Source organism: Lithobates pipiens, unplaced genomic scaffold (assembly GCF_037356315.1).
Source record: "Lithobates pipiens isolate NorthernLeopardFrog02 unplaced genomic scaffold, aLitPip1_a1.2 Scaffold_54, whole genome shotgun sequence".
In the NCBI taxonomy this organism is placed as follows: Eukaryota; Metazoa; Chordata; class Amphibia; order Anura; family Ranidae; genus Lithobates; species Lithobates pipiens.
The window spans coordinates 132,585-151,593 of record NW_027507876.1 but is presented as its reverse complement, the minus strand read 5'-3'; the positions used below and the strand labels follow the sequence as shown (position 1 = coordinate 151,593).

The following is a 19,009-nucleotide window of genomic DNA, read 5'->3' as shown; positions in this document are numbered from 1 at the left end:
AGGAGGAGGCTCCTCCCACTGAGCAAAATATACTAGACTTAGAGGTGTTTAGCGATAATTTTGGGGCTGCACAATTACAGGACCCCACTCTCAAAAATGCGAGAGAGCAGGTTGCTGTTATGAACGGGGTACCTCAGGAACCAGATGCTGAAAAAAGATTTCCACATTTTTCGGTGACTAATGATCTTTTCTATAGAGTTAATAAGGTTAAGGATGAGATTGTGGAACAGCTTCTGGTACCTAAGCAGTACCGGCGTCAGGTGCTTGACATGGCACATAACCATGTTCTTGGGGGACACTTGGGGACTGACAAAACGCGAGAGAGGGTTCTCCAGAGGTTTTTTTGGCCGGCCATATATGATGATATTAAAAAATACTGCGAGTCGTGCCCCACATGTCAGGTTAGTGCCCCAGTGTCACATTTTCGCAGTCCTTTGGTTTCACTCCCTATTATAGAGGTGCCTTTTGAGCGTATTGCCATGGATTTAGTGGGTCCCATTGTAAAGTCAGCTAGAGGACACCAGTATATTTTGGTAGTCCTGGATTATGCGACCCGCTATCCTGAGGCTGTACCCTTAAGAAACACTGCATCTAAAACAATTGCACGTGAGTTGTTTTATATGTTCTCTAGGACTGGGATCCCCAAAGAAATCCTAACTGACCAAGGTACGCCATTTATGTCGAAAGTAATGAAGGAATTATGCAGGCTATTTAAAATCTCACACATCCGTACCTCTGTGTACCACCCCCAGACGGACGGATTGGTGGAGAGATTTAATAAAACTTTGAAACATATGTTGAAGAAAGTGGTGGCAAAAGATGGTCGTGACTGGGATCATTTATTACCCTACCTCATGTTTGCTATTAGGGAGGTGCCCCAAGCGTCCACAGGGTTCTCACCATTCGAGTTGGTCTATGGTCATCACCCTAGGGGTCTACTAGACATTGCAAAAGAGACATGGGAGAATGAGTCCACCCCATACAAGAGTGTTATTGAGCATGTAGCACAAATGCAGGACCATATAGCCACTGTAATGCCCCTGGTAAGGGAACACCTCCAGAGGGCTCAAGAGGCCCAAAGTAGAATTTACAACCGGTCCGCAAGAATCAGGACATTCAACCCAGGCGATAGGGTCCTTATACTAGTCCCCACTGTTGAGAGTAAATTCTTGGCGAAGTGGCAAGGTCCCTATGAAATTGTTGAAAAGGTCAGTGAGGTGAACTACAAGGTGCACCAACCAGGTAGAAGGAAGCCTTTCCAAGTTTATCACATAAACTTGATCAAGCCCTGGAAAGACAGGGAATCCTTGGTGGCGACAAATACTGTTAATAATTTGTCACCACCAATCCCTCCAGTCAAGGTAGGTGATACTCTATCAGTGTCACAGAAACAGGAGGCTCAGGAATTTTTACAGAAAAACAAAAACAAGTTCTCTGACCTCCCAGGGCGTACACACCTCATCCATCATCACATTGAAACTGAGCCTAGAAGCAGAGTAAACCTTAAGCCCTATAGGATACCCGAGGCACGTAGGGAAGCCGTGTCTGCCGAGGTAAAACGTATGCTTGCTCTGGGGGTAATTGAGGTGTCACAGAGTGAATGGTCCAGCCCAATTGTGCTAATCCCAAAGCCCAATGGAACTTGGAGGTTCTGTAACGATTTCAGAAAGTTGAATGAGATCTCCAAGTTCGATGCGTATCCTATGCCCAGGGTAGATGAGTTGATTGAGAAGTTGGGTAACGCCAGGTACATAACCACCCTCGATCTCACAAAGGGCTACTGGCAGATTCCACTTTCTGGTGAGGCTAAAGAGAAAACTGCATTCTCCACCCCTGATGGGCTATTCCAGTATGTAGTGATGCCATTCGGGTTACATGGAGCGCCTGCAACTTTCCAGAGGTTGATGGACTTGATTCTGCGACCACATCGTGATTACTCAGCTGCCTACCTCGATGATGTGGTCATTTTTAGCCCTGATTGGGAAAGTCACCTCTGTAAGGTACAGGCCGTGTTGGATGCCATAAGTGATGCGGGGTTGACCATAAATGCCGAGAAGTGTGCTCTAGCCCTAGAAGAGGCCAAATATCTAGGCTACATTATTGGGAGAGGGTTGATTAAGCCACAGCTAAATAAAATTGAGGCAATACAGAATTGGCCTAGACCCCTGACAAGGAAACAGGTTAGAGCTTTCCTGGGTATTACGGGGTATTACCGTAGATTTGTGCCAAACTTTGCCTCAGTTGCTGCTCCACTAACTGACTTGACAAAGGGCGGAAAGACAGCAATGGTCACGTGGACCCCAGAGGCCGAGAAGGCTTTCCAAAGCCTTAAGTCTGCCTTGTGCCAACCACCTGTCTTAGTTACCCCCGATTTCAGACGAGAATTTCTGGTCCAGACAGATGCCTCTAACACAGGCTTAGGTGCAGTACTCTCACAAGTAGTGAATGGTGAGGAGCATCCAGTGACGTACTTGAGTAGAAAACTAACCCCGGCCGAGAAAAATTATGCCATTGTGGAGCGAGAATGTTTGGCAGTAAAGTGGGCCCTAGAATCGTTAAAGTATTACTTGCTAGGCAGGAAATTCAAGTTGGTGACAGACCATGCCCCCCTAACATGGATGAAGTTAAACAAGGAGAGAAATGCAAGAGTGACTAGATGGTTTCTCTCCCTACAAAACTTTAATTTCACTGTGGAACACAGGCCAGGGAAATTACAGGCAAATGCTGACGCATTGTCAAGGGTAAGTTGTCTGTGGGGACAAAAGGCTCAGCCCTCCGGTCTGAAAAAGAGGGGGGGGATATGTAGACATGTCACTGGAGAAGTGATCGAGGGGGTGTACATCTCACCTAGGTTGCTACACAGTGTGAGATGGTAAATCCAGGATGGATCAGTTTCTCAGCAGCGATATGCTGCTGAGTTGTTATTTAATTTTGCCGGGCCTGGGTTTATATGGAATGGCAGGTAGGTTTGGTAGAGGGACCTGTCATTCCACATCCCCCGATCCAGTTCTGGGTTTGGGATCAGGTGAGCTTGGATCCTAATTAGCCTGGGAAGCTAAAGGCTCTGTAGGGTCTGCAGGTGATTGCTTCTCAGCCAGGGAACGAACAATCTGTGTGTTGAAGGAAGCTGCAAGCACAGCCACTGCTGGAGCTAAAACTCACCCTGCGATATCCAGGCGAAAGACGCTGTGTTTGTAAGTGTCAGATAGGTGAGCAGAACCTGTTAGTAAGCGCCCAGCCGGGCTAGGACTTTTATTTTTGTTGTACTTAGAAAGCACGGTGTTGCTGTATATTTTGTTTGCTGGACTGTTTGTACCACGAATAAACGCCAAGATCTGCTTTATAAATTCCAAGTCTGCTGTGAACTGTGTCCAAACACACCCTACCCCGGGAAGATCCCTTACAATATATATATATATATATATATATATATATATATATATATATATATACACACTATATTGCTAAAAGTATTGGGACGCCTGCTTTTACATGCACATGAACTTTAATGGCACCCCAGTCTTAGTCCGTCGGGTTCAATATTGAGTTAGCTCACCCTTTGCAGCTACAACAGCTTCAACTTTTCTGGGAAGGCTGTCCACAAGGTTTAGGAGTGTGTCTATGGGAATGTTTAACCATTCTTCCAGAAGCACATTTGTGAGGTCAGGCACTGATGATGGAGTGAAGGCCTGGCTCTCAGTCTCTGCTCTAATGCATCCCAAAGGTATTCTATTGGGTTGAGGTTAGGACTCTGTGCAGGCTAATCAAGTTTTTCCACCCCAAAATGAGCTAATTTACACTATTGGCAAAAGTATTGGACCACCACTCCAAATCATTTTGTGGAGGTGGGATTATGGTGTGGGGTTGTTTTTCAGGGGTTGGGTTTGGCCCCTTACTAGTTCCAGTGAAGGCAACTCTTATGCCCTGTACACACGGTCAGACTTTCAGATGGAAAATGTGCGATCGGATCGTGTTGATGGAAAATCTGATCGTGCGTGGGCTCCAGAATCTAAAATTTTCCGACAACAAAATACGATCGTTTAAATTCCGATTTGTGTGTAGAGAATTCTGATTGACAAAGTGCTCGCATGCTCACAATAAATTACGAGACGAAAGCTATTGGCTACTGGCCTGTTTATAGTCCCGTCATACATCACTGCATTCGTAACAATCATATTTTCCGGCAACTTTGTCCGTGTGTATGCAAGACAAGTTTGGGGCAAAATCCGTCGGAAAAAATCTGACGAATTTTGTCATCGAAATGTCCGACCGTGTGTTCAGGGCATTAAGGTGTCAGCATACCAAGACATTTTGGACACTTTCATGCTCCCAACTTTATGGGAACAGTTTGGGGATGGCACTTCCTGTTCCAACATGAGTGCACACCAGTGCACAAAGCAAGGTCCATGAAGACATGGGTCAACAAGTTTGGGGTGGAGGAACTTGACTGACCTCAACCCGATAGAACACCTTTGGAATGAATTAGAGTGGAGACTGCGAGCCAAGCCTTACCTCACAAATTAATTTCTGGAAAAATGATCAGATTCCCATAGACACACTCCTAAACCTTGTGGACAGCTGCAAAGGGTGGGCCAACTCAATTTTTTTTCATTAAAAAGGGTTGTTGTTTTTCCCAAATTATATTGAAACTGGTTTTTATGTGGGCAATTTAGATGCAAATTGTGTTTAGTGGAGTTCTATAAACCTGATTGATATGCAAACACCATCAGAGGCTTTCATATGCTTTTCAACATCTTCCTGAGCCCTGATCCTCATGAACATGTCAACAGAGCTGGGATTTTGTAAACAATCTCACTGCCCATTAACCACTTAAGAATCGAGCCTCTTTTTGAGATCTGTTGTTTACAAGTGAAAAAATTTTTTTTTTGGCTAGAAAATTACTTGAAACCACCAAATATTATACATTTTTTTTTCTAACTCCCTATAGAATAAAATGGCGGTTGTTGCAATACTATCTGTCACACCGTATTTGCACAGTGGTCTTACAAGTGCACTTTTTTTGGAAAAAATACACTTTTTTGAATGAAAAAATAAGACAACAGTAAAGTAAAATATTGTTGAAAGCTAGCATCATCAAGATTGAGGAGGAATAGGATAGTCAGCATAGTCAGTCTTCAAGGGATCCCACATCCATAGAAAATTCAATCAGTTCATCAGTATCAGGTGCTTGATATCTGCTGATCCAAGACTGATTCATTTTTATGATTGCGAGCCTATCAATGGAGACCGCGGACAGGCACACTCTATAATCCGTTACAAACCCTCCAGCAGCACTGAATGTGCATTCAGAAAGAATTCTGGTTGCAGGACAGGCCAGTGGATCAGTTGCATATTGAGCAAGTTCTGGTCCATGGTCCATCCTCAAGACCCTGTAACCCAGTGGATGCTCTGTTTGGAAAGGTCTCCAAGTCTTCTCCTGCTCCTAGATACTCCTACACCATGTAATGCAGACGCTGCCGATGGTTGCTTGAACCGATCAGACCTTGGCGCTGAGGACTGATATATTGTTTAAAGGCATCGGTCAGTCGGCCACCTTCTCCACCGCTCTTCCTCTGACTGAACAAAGCCTTAGCAACACGTTGTCCAGCACCAGGAAATTGTAACCTCCCAGGGTCTGGAAATCCATTGCACAAACCTTTCTTCAAGGCTTCTTGAAGATGTTTCATCCTCTGCTCACTCTATGAAGGCAGGATGAGTTTTGCAACCTTACCCTTGTAACGTGGATCAAGAAGGGTTGCCTGCCAGCAATGATACCTCTCCTTGATACCATGAATCCTAAGGGTCCTTTCGCAGGCTTTGCAGAATCAGAGAGGCCATGCAGCATAAGTTTGCAGAGGGATTTGATTCTGAGTCCTCTGGGTCACTAAGGATCACATTATCTGTAACTATCTCCTCCCAGCCATGCACAACTCCTTGGGTTTCTGCGGACTGACTCTTTAAATACTGCTTCTGAGTGGTATCCTCTACATCCATGCTGACACAATCCTCCTTCCCCTCCTGTTCTTCCTGTGTGTTTAGCAGGCCCGTAGAAATGCTATCTGGATGAAGGGGACCTTGAGAGTTAAGGAAGTTCTCCCCTTCCTCCCACTGTTCTTCCTCAAGTGCCCTGTCCATTATTACATGAAGCGTGTGCTCCAACAGGAAGACTAGAGGGAGAGTGTCACTGATGCATGCATGCATCCCGTCCCCTAAGCAGACCAACTCAAGCACCGCATGGCATCTTTTTGCCTGACTGCTTGTGCAGCCCCTAGAATGCTTACGCAGCACCGCTGGTTCAGAGGACAAATCTGCAGAGGAGGCCATGGAGAAAGAAGAAGAGGGGGTGGAGGAGAGAGCTGGCAGAAACACCACTAGCATTTTGGAGGTGTGGTAGTGAAACAAGCTCCAAGAATACTAAACCTTGTCCTGCATTCTTCCCAGCTGCCAGCGGAGTTACGCAGTGTGCTGTGAAGGTGTCAGAAACCATGAACCAGACTGAGACAGACGTACAATTAAATCACACTTGTTTATTAATAAAAAATAAAAAGGTAAATCGAGTAAGCGTAGTCAAAGCATAGCCAGAGTCCAGTAACTGGATCAAGTAGTCAGCCAGTCCAGAGTTCAAAAACCAGATCGGGTAATCAACCAGGCCATAAGTCAGGGATCCAAGTGAAGCAAAAGCAAGCAGGGTAAGGAGCCAGAAGGGATGTCAGCAAGCCAGTCTTTAAACAGAACCGCAGGAGATGGTTTCTTGTGATGTGACCAAGGCGAAGGCAGAGATGAAGTGAGCTGGAGATCTTTAAGTAGGCAGGCCAGATGAGTAGGATCAGGAACAGCTGGGTGACTGTAGAGAGAGATGAGAGCTGGCAATTAGCCGACAGCTGAGCAGCCAGCCCAGAGAAGGAAGGGCTAAGCCAGCCCTGACAGAAGGAATGGTAACGTCCCTGCCCATGCCTGCTGACTCATGAGTTAGCGGTAATATGCACCTTACTGCCGACCGCCCTGTCCAACGAGGCCAAAACCTTGCCGGTAGAGAGCCAGAATGGCCTTCTGTGAAAAGAAATGGAGTTTTGGAACCTGCCACTGAGGTACAGCACATTACACAAATTCATGAAAGGGGGCAGAGTCTACCAGCTAAAAAGGCAGCAGTTGCAGTGCTAACAATTTGGCCAAGCTAGCATTTAGACACTGAGCATGTGGATTGCTGGGACCAAATTTCTTTTTATGGTTTAGCAACTGGGGTAGGGAAATTTGCTTGCTAAATGGTGGTGTACTGCTAGCAGATCGGCTGCAAGTACTTGGGACGCATATTGCTATACCTTCATTCCTCTCAGAGCAGGTTTTTGAGAGGACTGGAGGTATAGTGGGGTTGGATATCACAGATGAGGAGCAAGGAGAAGTCGGCCTTTTTCTTTGATGTGGGTCTTTCAAGTGCTGTTGCCAATGGACTGCAAGGCAGGTATGTCTGGTCAAGCACGTGGTGCCCAAGTGGCTGCTGTTCTAGCCATGTTTGATCCAATTCAGACATAGGTTGCAAACAGCAACGGTGCGATCTGCTGCACATGTGTCAAAAGGCCCACACCAAGGAACTTTTAAAAGTCAGCGAGGAGTCAGCAGCGCCCTTTACTTGCAGAGCTCTGTGGTGTGATACAATAGGGTGGTTGCCCTTAAGCTGCCCCCTAGAGTACATCCTGCCTTGTTGGAGTTGTGCCTCCTCCTCTTCCTCCTCCTCTCTTCTCAGGGGCACCCAAGTACAGTCATTGACCTCACCTCCCTCCTTGTCACTGGAACAAACTTGGCAGTATGCTGAAGCTGGGGGAGCATGACTGCCAGTTTCATGTCCTTCTTGGGCACCCCCTCTCTCTAGGCTCACGTTACTCCCTTCCTCAACCTGGCAACCAACATCGGAGCCTTCAAATCACTGTGTATCCTCCAGCAGCATGTACCCGACACTGTGGTTGAATAATTCTGGGGACTGCTCCGTGCATGATGGTAGGGCTATGGAAGGAGTGACTGTGGATAAGGAACCGGTGGAATAGACGGCTTTTGCAGCTGCGTTGGTAGGCAAACTACTCTGAGCGTGAGCGACAGAGGATGAGGGGGATGAGGACGGTCTTGTTATCCACTTCACCAACTCTTCTGCATGTTCTGGCTCAATAACATGGCCAGCAGCAGAAAAAAAGGACAAACATGCCCCACGGTCACCTGCAGAGGATGCACCATTTCCATGACCAGCACTGTTGACTGTAGACACAGAGGCCGCTTGCCCTCTTTTAATGGCCTGTGAGCGTCTGCCTCTCCTTGGTGGCCTTCCGGACATGATGTATATTTTGTTTTGCAACACCACACTACACTGTATTGGATACTGTGTACACCACCAGAAGTGTAGTAGAAACTGTACACACTGTATTAGATACTGTGTACACCGCCTGAAGTGTATTAGAAACAGTACACCACAGAATGCACTGTAGATATAGGCTACACTGGATGCAGTGTGTGTGTGTGTATGTATGTATATATATATATATATATATATATATATATATATATATATATATATATATATTGTGACGATCCGGGGTGATTAGGTTCAAGGGGTGCATGCACTTTTCCAGAAACCTGCCACTCCAGACTGTGTTTTTAGGGTATGGCAGCCCACTTTTATTTAAAGGAAACAAAAAAAGTTCAAACAGTAATCTTCCCTCGCAGGGGGTTCCACCATCACTGTATAACCAAACAATAGTCTCCTGGCTTACTCACTGTCAGCTTCGTGCTGGTTTAGTCACAGGCTACACCTGCCTGCTTCAGACATCCACACAGACTGTCACCTTCAGTCTCAGACTCCGAGACCTCCTGTCTCTTTCTTCTGGAGGCGTCTCCTACTGGAACTCTCCCAACCTCATGACCAGACATCCTGTCTGCTGGGCGGCACTGTCCCCAAGTCTGAGCACTGATTTCTTTTCCTGGCATGTTTATGAACCCAGCCCACAGGTGTGCAATAAATATTCCTGCCAAAATCAGGCATATACTGCTTATATGCACCTGTGTCATGGGGTCGCGTCTCCACTAATATAAATATATATATATATATATATATATATATATATAGATAATGTAGAAAAGACAAGAAGTGCGCCAAACTAAGTGTAGTATATAAGGTAGATTACATTTAATCTGATAAAATCACACAGCCAATTGGCTACTCACAAAAGGACATTGTAGTCAGGCATAAAATGTTAAGGAGGGAGGGTAATCACAGCCACTTCTATCCGGAGGAGCAGAGATGATAAACAGCTGGAACGGCCATTCAAGATGTTCAGCAGCAGAGGCTGCGGTGTAGCAGCCTAGGTTTTGTAGAAAACGCTGCCTCGTGGATGTCCAGATGAAACGCGTCTTCTGATTGGCCGACACGCCACTTCCGGTATACGGAGCTTGCGTTCCACGCTGGAACGCACTTCCGGTTCCGGGTTCTCGGACTCTCTGGACGTTAGAAGGCACTGATAATGCCTATTGCCATCATCTGGACATCCACGAGGCAGCGTTTTCTACAAAACCTAGGCTGCTACACCGCAGCCTCTGCTGCTGAACATCTTGAATGGCCGTTCCAGCTGTTTATCATCTCTGCTCCTCCGGATAGAAGTGGCTGTGATTACCCTCCCTCCTTAACATTTTATGCCTGACTACAATGTCCTTTTGTGAGTAGCCAATTGGCTGTGTGATTTTATCAGATTAAATGTAATCTACCTTATATACTACACTTAGTTTGGCGCACTTCTTGTCTTTTCTACATTATATTTCCTAGAGAGTTGTGCTTCTCCTCTCAAGACAGTTGCTGCCACTGGTGTTAAGAGTTTGAACTTTTATGGACCATACTTAAGGAACTTTGTGGACATTATCGGTGTTTTTATTTTTTTATTTTTTATTTATTTATTTTATTTTTATTTTTGCATGTGTACATATATATATATATATATATATATATATGTGCATGTGTGTGTGTGTATATATACATATATATAATTTTTATTTCCCTTGATCCCATTTTCTTTCCCCCCCCTCTTTTTTCCCCCTCTTTCCCCCTTCCCTCCCTCGCCCCCCCCCCCCCCCCCCCCCCCGTTAGTATAGAGGTTTTTGGACGGTGTTTGATCTTTGCGCCATCTTATTACTATTTCTTAGATATAAATATATATATAGATATATAGAGAGAGAGAGAGATAGAGATATAGATATAGTGGAGACGCGACCCCATGACACAGGTGCATATACGGTAAGCAGTATAATAAATACACTGCCTGCACTGATTAAACTCGCTCACCCGTGTATTTATGGACCTTGCTTTGTGAACTGGTCCAAATCATTTTGTGGAGGGGGAATTATGGTATGGGGTTGGACCTGGCCCCTTAGTTCCAGTGAAGGGAACTCTTAAGGTGTCAGCATACCAAGACATTTTGGACAATTTCATGCTCCTAACTTTGTGGGAACAGTTTGGGGATGGCTTCTTCCTGTTCCATCATGACTGAGCACCAGTGCACAAAGCAACATCCATAAAGACATGGATGAGCAAGTTTAGGGTGGAGGAACTTGACTGACCTGCACAGAGTCCTGACTTCATCCCGCCTTTGGGATGAATTAGAGCGGAGACTGCAAGCCAAGCCTTCTTATCCAACATCAGTGCCTGACCCGCACTTTTGGAAGAATGGTCAAACATTCCCATAGACCCTCTCATAAACCTTGTTGACAGCCTTCTCAGTAATGAACAGTAATTTGAATGGAAAGTGACAAGACAATGTTCAGTAGACAGGAAATGCCCAGTGCCTGGGGTTGTACAGTAAAGGGTAATGCACATTAAGTGAAAGAGGCACAGAAAAGGTCTTAATTTGCAGTAAAAAGGGCTTGCATAGTAAAGGACTATTGTACTTTGAATGAAAAAGGAGCAATAAACAGTTAGAGCCCCTTCACACTATAGCGATCCATTGCAGTCTGCTACTACACACTCAATAATGAGCAAGTTCACATTAATGTTGCATTAAGGCAACATACCTAATGTAGATGTGCGTTGGGGTGCTATTTTAAATGAATCCCACTACAACACACCACATACATTTTGGTTATCGTAATGCATAGATGTGATGCCTGCCTTAACCACTTGACCTCCGGATGATTTACCCCCCTTCATGACCAGGCCATTTTTTTTTGCGATGCGGAACTGCGTTATTGACAATTACGCGGTCGTGCAATGCTGTATTCAAATAAAATGTATTACATTTTTTTTCCCCACAAATAGAACTTTCTTTTGGTGGTATCTGACCACCTCTGCGTTTATATTTTTTGTTCTATAAACAAAAAAACCCTGAAAATTTAGAAAAAAAATATCCTTTTTTTTTTTTTTTTTTTTTTTTACATTTTGCGAAAAACACATATCCAATAAAAAAAATGTAAAAAATTTAATTTCTTCATCAGTTTAAACCAATATGTATTCTGCTGCATATTTTTGTTAAAAAAATCCCAAAAAAGCGTATATTGATTGATTTGCGCAAAAGTTATAGCGTCTACAATCTATGGGAAATACAGTATCTCACAAAAGTGAGTACACCCCTCACATATTTGTTAATATTTTATTATATCTTTTTCATGTGACAACACTGAAGAAATTACACTTTTTGCTACAATGTAAAGTAGTGAGTGTACAGCTTGTATAAGACCCCTTTCACACTGGGGCGCTTTGCAGGCGCTACAGCACTAAAAATAGCTACTGCAAAGCACCCTGTAACAGCCACTGCTGTCTCTCCAATGTGAAAGCCCCGAGGGCTTTTACACTGGAGCGGTGCACTGGCAGGACAGTAAAAAAAAGTCCTGCTAGCAGCATCTTTGGAGCGGTGCTCACTGAAATCAATGGGACAGCATGGCTATACCGCCGGCAAAGCGCGGCTGTAGCAGCGCTGCTGCAGCCACGCTTTATGGTGGCTTTAACCCTTTCTCAGCTGATAGCAAGGTGGTAAAACCGAATACCGCCGCTAAAAATAGTGCCGTTTTACCACCGATGCCGCTTCCACCCCAGTGTGAAAGGGGCCTAACAGGGTAAATTTGCTGTCCCCTCAAAATAACCCACAGCCATTAATGTCTAAACTGCTGGCAACAAAAGTAAGTACACCCCTAAGTGAAAATGTCCAAAGTGTCAATATTTTGTGTGGCCACCATTATTTTCCAGCACTGCTTTAACCCTCTTGGGCATGGAGTTGATCAGAGCTTCACAGGTTGCCACTGGAGTCCTCTTCCACTCCTCCATGATGACATCACGGAGCTGGTGGATGTTAGAGACCTTGCACTCCTCCACTTTCCGTTCGAGGATGCCCCACAGATGCTCAATGGGGTTTAGGTCTGGAGACACTGACAGGCTGACCCCCTCCCCCCCCCCCCCCCTCAACCTCTGCAGCAATGCTGGCAGCACTCATATGTCTATTTCCCAAAGACAGCCTCTGGATATGATGCTGAGCATGTGCACTCAACTTCTTTGGTCGACCATGGCGAGGCCTGTTCTGAGTGGAAAAATAATGATACAAAAGGAGTTAAAACATTACTTGAGAATTTATTGTGTTGATAAATGACCGACTCACCCCTGTTGAGGGGTGGGGGATTCCAGAGTCACATAGCAATCTGTAGAAAAAATTAAAGAGGAAGACTCTCCCACTCTGATGCTTATTTTCATTTAGTCCATTATAATAAGTAATTGTCAAGCTATAGCCACTGCAATCCAGCCCAAATCGCATATTACTTACTGTTTAAAGAAACTTTAAAAAACTTGTTTCCATGGGTTAGGCAGCACCATCTTAAGTATTGTTTTCTGAGTCCACAGCGGAGTGTATTTCCGCCCTTACATTGAGCACTTCCTGTACTGTTATCCAAGCTTCCTTCTCAATCCAATGATTCTATGGCAACCCTGCTTCCCTGTTCATAGCTGACTTGTTTTATTTCATAGTATTTACTTGTGCCGATTGTCTAATGTTTGCCTTTGTCAGTCTTATCAGCTTCAGCTGATAAGACTTCAGTAATGGCCAAGTTTACACTGCATGTGATGTCACATGGTGTGTAAGAGGAAGCTCTGAATGATTCTGCAGCCTCCTGGGAGTTCAGTGTTGTGTGCCGTAGGAAGTCCTGATAACAGATAGACAAGCACATAGAGAGTGCGCCGTAAATCAGGGGAGATCTGGGCATGCTCAGTGACTTCATTCTACAGAACAAAAAGGATTACAACAATACTAAGCAAGTAAGGCGATATCTACAAGCAGTGTTCATTAGTGTTTTTTATGCTGATTTACATGGGATAATGTTGTGGGGGAGAGTTTACAACCACTTTAATCAAGGTACCAAAGAAACAAAGTTGAAAGGAAGTGACTCCAAAGGGAAACACACTGCGGTATAATTATCAAAATTGTTGTTTATTAATACAAAATATAAATATCACAAATCAGCAACCTTCACTACACCATCATAAAACCATTCATGACGTTGTCAGGAACTTATAAAAGAAGGAAACCCAGGCTCTCATTCATAACCCACTCGCACCAGACAGCTAGTTATGTTGCCTGAAATCTATACAACACCCATTAGTGATCACAGGTTGCTGTATCCCCTATACCTCATTCATCTCCAATCTGTGTTATCACTCGATATGGATCCCATTGGAATGAGGTTCGGCCTATTCTGGCCAAGCACTGGCATATTTTAAATAGATAAAATGACTTGTCTCAAATTGTAGGGCCTTGACCACTGCTTGTGTCCAGGAAGCCTCAGAGATGATCTGGTTCAATCAGAGTTTGTGCGCACCCCAACAAGTAATTTGTTATCAGAATTGTCCCAGCCATCGGGCATGTTTCCTTGTGGACACTGCCACATTTAGATTAATAGGCCTTCTCAGTCAGGATGACGCATGTGCTCTGCAATCGCATCCATTCTTATGGATGTCCAAATACAAGATCATTGTTAGACATCTAGATGAATAAATAGGATTGTAGATGGCCAGGAAGATGGAATCCCATGTTGAATATTTGTCGATGTTTTAGAGTGAACAAACTTCTCACACAGAGATTTTATATTAACTATGTTAATTTTTTATTTATTTTTTGGCCTCCACAGATCAACAAGATTGTAGGGAGAAAGTGACAGAAAAGGTCCTACAACTCTACGATTCTCCTTACCATGAGCGATACAAGACTCTTCCTCATGAAAGCTGCCAGCCATCTGTGGATGAAAGACCAGCGGATGAGTATGACCAACCCTGGGAGTGGAAGAAGGATGACATCAGCCGAGCGTTTGCAGGTAGAACAGATTGGAAAAGTAACAGTGCAAAGAGTTCTCTACCAATCTACTAACTGGATTTCTACTTTTTGCTGTTCATTGTCCATACAGTTTTTTCCCTAATGGGCTAAAAGGAATCTACTGTATATTCTAATCAAAATGACAATGTTAGGTTCCTAAAACTGGAACCGAAAGGTTCCTGCAAAAGAAGTAAACTTGCCCCCCTGGCGGCCCATGTCTCCTAGCGCTGCAGCCTCTACCAGTCTGTTTAGTGGAGTTCTGGTCCTGACCTGCTCCTCCAACTTCTATGACACGGCTGATGCCCCCCTCAGACATTTCCAGTCCTTTGTAGTGCTTTACTGCTTGTCCATTAATGTGCATTTAATCATGTGTAGCGGGACCCCCCAAATAGATTGTGATGACTTAAGTTCTCCCCTATTTGTACAAAGGCTGCCAGCCCACCAAAGCACAGCTCCTTTAAGCACACTGACACAAAACAGTCTAGGGTAGGGGTTTCCAAACTTTCTAAATATAGGGCTAGTATATTGCCCTTCAGACTCTAGAGGGGCTGGACTGTGGCCAGTGGGAATGGGAACTTTCCCGGCATCGTGGGAGTAAACATTGCTACATTTCATATTAAGGGGAGGAATAGTTCCCTATTATTGGTGTCAGTTGGAGAAATGGTGGGCCATTAATGGTGTCTTTGGGAAGAATAGTGCCCCATTGTTGGTGTCAGTGGCAGAAATGGTGCCCCATTGTTGGCGCTAGCTGGTAGAATAATATCTTGTATAAGTGGGAGGAATAGTGCCCCAAGGGCCGGATAAAGGCAAGCAAAGGACTACATCTGGCCCCTGGGCCACAGTTTGGAGACTGCAGGTTTAGGGGAAAGTCTTTTTATGATTTATTGCTAGTACTTGAACAAGAAGACAGGGTGCAGGGTATGTAACTGTACATTTTCCTTGTAAAATTCCAATAAGAGGACTCTGTACTACACTTCTCAATGATAGATCTCCTGCTAAACATTTTTATTATTATATTATACATGATTTATATAGCGCAAACAGTTTACGCAGCTCTTTGCAATGTATGGGGGGGGGGGGGGGGGGACACAATTACAGTACAGTTCAATACAAAAGGTACAGGAGGGCCCTGCTCATAGAGCTTACATTCTAAAGGGAGGGGGTGGTGGTACAAAAGGTAATAAACATCATAATACAGTTCCTGCTGAGAGACTTAGGGAAGGCCAGAGGTAGGGACCCTATGAAAGAAGAACTACTTGGCTCAGATATCCCAATAGTATACAGTCACCAGGATCTTGGAGCAAAGTCAGCACTCACGAGAACAGGGAGCAGCTGTTCCTCCAGATGCCTTCTAGTTAGAATTTGAAGCCTGGACCCATCAGGTGAAGCGTCAGGGTGTTAAAGATAACTTTAGGTGGGGACCCCTCAGCTCTACCACAACTGGGGCCTCGAAGAACAGCAACTTGATTAAGTAGAACCCGCTACAGGGGAGGGGGTAATCACTAGTGGAATGAATCCCTTGACCAGGAAGACCCTGCTGCTCTGGGGTTCACACTATCTGCACACAAGTGTGTCTCATTACCGATTAAGATGCAAAATACTTAATTTATTTATGTTGGGCGTCATGAACTTATTGATATATTCTTTTTGCCATTAAATCACTTGTTATCATTGGCACACTTTTTATGAATTTTAAACTCTTATGTTTGGTTTTACTCACTGAGGTTTTAGCGCTGCACTTTGTTTGCATATATACATTATTTATCAGCCTCTCCAGCCACCTACTGGGCCACCCCTCCAAGTACTCAATAAATATTAACCCCTTTGTGCCAACAGTACACATATATGCAGCCTCACTGGACTGGGCTTTTTTCCATGAGGCCGCATATATGCATAACTGTCTGTGCTGGGAGTGCGCTGCACGATCGGGACTCCAGATCACCCGATTGCTTTGATAATCAATCAGAGGCTATCAGTTATCAGTCACTGTGTTGCTCTCTCTGCGAAGTGAAAGGAAAGATGCATTGTATCTCTCTCCTTGCAGAGAGAGAAATAAACAAAAGTAGGTGGAAAATAAAACAAAGTGCATTAATGTTTCTGGGCTGTACTACACACAACTAACATACATATCTGCGATCGCCTGGAGCAGGAGGGTTTATTTTGAGTTGTTCTTTGGTGGTAGGTTATGGTAGTAACAAGAAATATACTGCTAAATTTAGAAAAAACTTTTTTTTTTACTATTTTGGGACAGTTTTCCTTTGATGATGATAATAATAATAATGAGATATTCATTACCATTTACAACCAAATGAAAATTTGTCCTGGAAAAAAAAAACACATTTATAATTAAACTGGATGCACAAAGTAGCTCTGATATGTACGATTTTACGAACACATGTCAAAGTTGCACAATTGTGCTTAGGCACTAGCATTTGTTTTACCCTTGGACGCAAAGGGATTAAGCTACCTGTTTGACTCTATCCTCCCTATATTCCAGAATCCTCTAGAAAGTAGTGGGGAATAGTCAAACCTGAAACCTATGAGACCCAGAACCACCCTAAAGAAATCAATAGCCACTCTAATGATTACAGAGGAGCTAAAAAAGAACTAAATTTGCCTACTGTCCTCGCAGCCAATCTAGGAGGGAGGGCTGCAAGGACAGTAGGCAATGGGCTGCCAATGTTCATCGGTGGAACCAGGGGGTGATGACAACAAGCAGTCGATCCATCATGTTTTTATTGACCCCCCAACTATCCACAGGCAAAATAACATTGCATGTAAATACAGACATACACATTGCTTTGGTGTGGCAAATTTTATATAAAACATGTTGCTTTTGGTAGATTGGTACCGCTACTAAACATAACCCGTTCAAGTGAATGAGATGAAGTCACCTCTGCCTCTAATGCAAGCGGCGCAGGAGGATTTCTCCCCCATAAAAAAGGTGTCAAGGAGGAGGCATATCACCTTTGAAGTGCCTGTTAACCAGATCAGAAAAGTGAATTACCGCAGATTGCTTTTCAGAGCTGTCAAAAGTCCAGCTGCCCATGTGATCGAGGCCTTCGTTCATTGGAGTAACTGCGTTACTTGAACACACAGATGTGATTATTTGGTGGCCATCTTTAACATCTGTGGAGGCTTTGGATTCTTTGGAGTTCCGTGTAACCAGCGATTCCGGCACCCTTGCTTATATGACACTTGAGTCCATCTGTTTCGCTAATGCTGCATACACACAATCGAATTGTCCGACAGACTTAGTCCGGCAAACAGTCCGCCGGACTTTCTAGCGAACGGACTTGGCCACACACGGACACTCCGAAAGTCTGGCGATTTCTAACATGATGACGTGCAGCACGTACAACGGGACTAGAAAAAGGAAGTTCAAATGGCCAGTAGCCCATAGCTTCCTTTTTGTACTTGCTTCTGAGCATGCGTCATTCTTAGTCTGCCGGACTAGCACACTGACGAACGGATTGTCCACTGAAAGCCAAGTCCGGCGGGCAAATTTTTGAGTCAAAACTACTTTTTAAATCTGCCAGACTTTACGATGAAAGAGTGCGCTGGAGCCCACACATGACTGAATTGTCTGGCGTAATGCGGTCCGGCGGACTAAGTCCACGGGACAATTCGATCGTGTCTACGCGGCATAAGAGTATACATACCTCTCCCTATTTTTGAAGAAGTACCATCTTGATATTTTCCTTGCTGGACAATGTCAGCATAATATGACCCTGCCTCACCATCTTTTGGTGGATGATTCATAGGCCATCTTTAATAGATTTTTTCACTATTTGGACTTTTTTATATATTTGGCCTTTTATACTTGTTGTCCCTTTTGAACATTTGACCTTTTGCACGGTTTTATTTGAATACTAATGTGTACCTGTATTAGTGCTAGAACATTCACCATTTATGCTTTGATTGTCAATTTTTTTTTTGTAGCTGCTTTTTCTTCTTCCACTGGAAGTTGGTGCAGTCACACCCATATTCACATCTCTATTTTATTATTCATTGGTGTTTTGTGATTTGGCGTTCAGTATATTTAACTGGGAAGAAGACAATTTGGGGATTGGTATATTATTGAACCATGTTTTGGAATCTGGTGATCTTGGGGTGGTAAAAGTAGGGAAGTGTAGAGTTTTTCAAAAAGTTGCAAAATTTCTTTGGGATGCGAGGTAGGGAGACCTGAGAATGTGTTTAATTTATATATATATATATATATATATATATATATATATATATATATATATATATATATATATATATATATATATATAAATGTGTATATATGGAGAGGTTTTATAGATTGATTTCATTTTCTAGAAAACACGTGGACAAGGAACTACCGTAAAGTAAAGACTTGGCCTTTGAGTATCTTAAGGCTTTTTCATCTTTAAATTATAAAATATTATCAAGTTCAGTTCTTTTTTGATCTAAGGTCATGGATGTCTTGTGAATTTTTATACAGTTTATCAAGATCTTTAGTGAGACTTTGAATGAGTTTAAGACGTTCTTTGTTTTTGGAGGCAGCTAAACTGATCAACCTTCCCCTCATATAGGCTTTATGCGCCACCAAGATTGTGGGCACTAAAGAGCCTTGGTTGGAATTTATGGTAAAATATTCTTCTAAAACTTTGGATAGCTCACCCTCAACTATTGAGTCTGACAATAAGGATTTGTTTAGTCTCCACATG

The 19,009-nt window shown here is 43.7% G+C and overlaps 1 protein-coding gene across 2 annotated transcripts in view; it reads left to right on the top strand.

The window, feature by feature from the left end:
- The window catches only part of LOC143957682 (SH2 domain-containing adapter protein D-like), a 77,229-nt gene that overhangs the window by 35,691 nt on the left and 22,529 nt on the right, over positions 1–19,009 (top strand). For both annotated transcript variants that reach the window (XM_077467373.1, XM_077467374.1), the window contains one exon: positions 14,134–14,316. In XM_077467373.1, the coding sequence (XP_077323499.1) occupies positions 14,134–14,316 (183 nt within the window). The remainder of the gene's footprint in view (positions 1–14,133; positions 14,317–19,009) is intronic.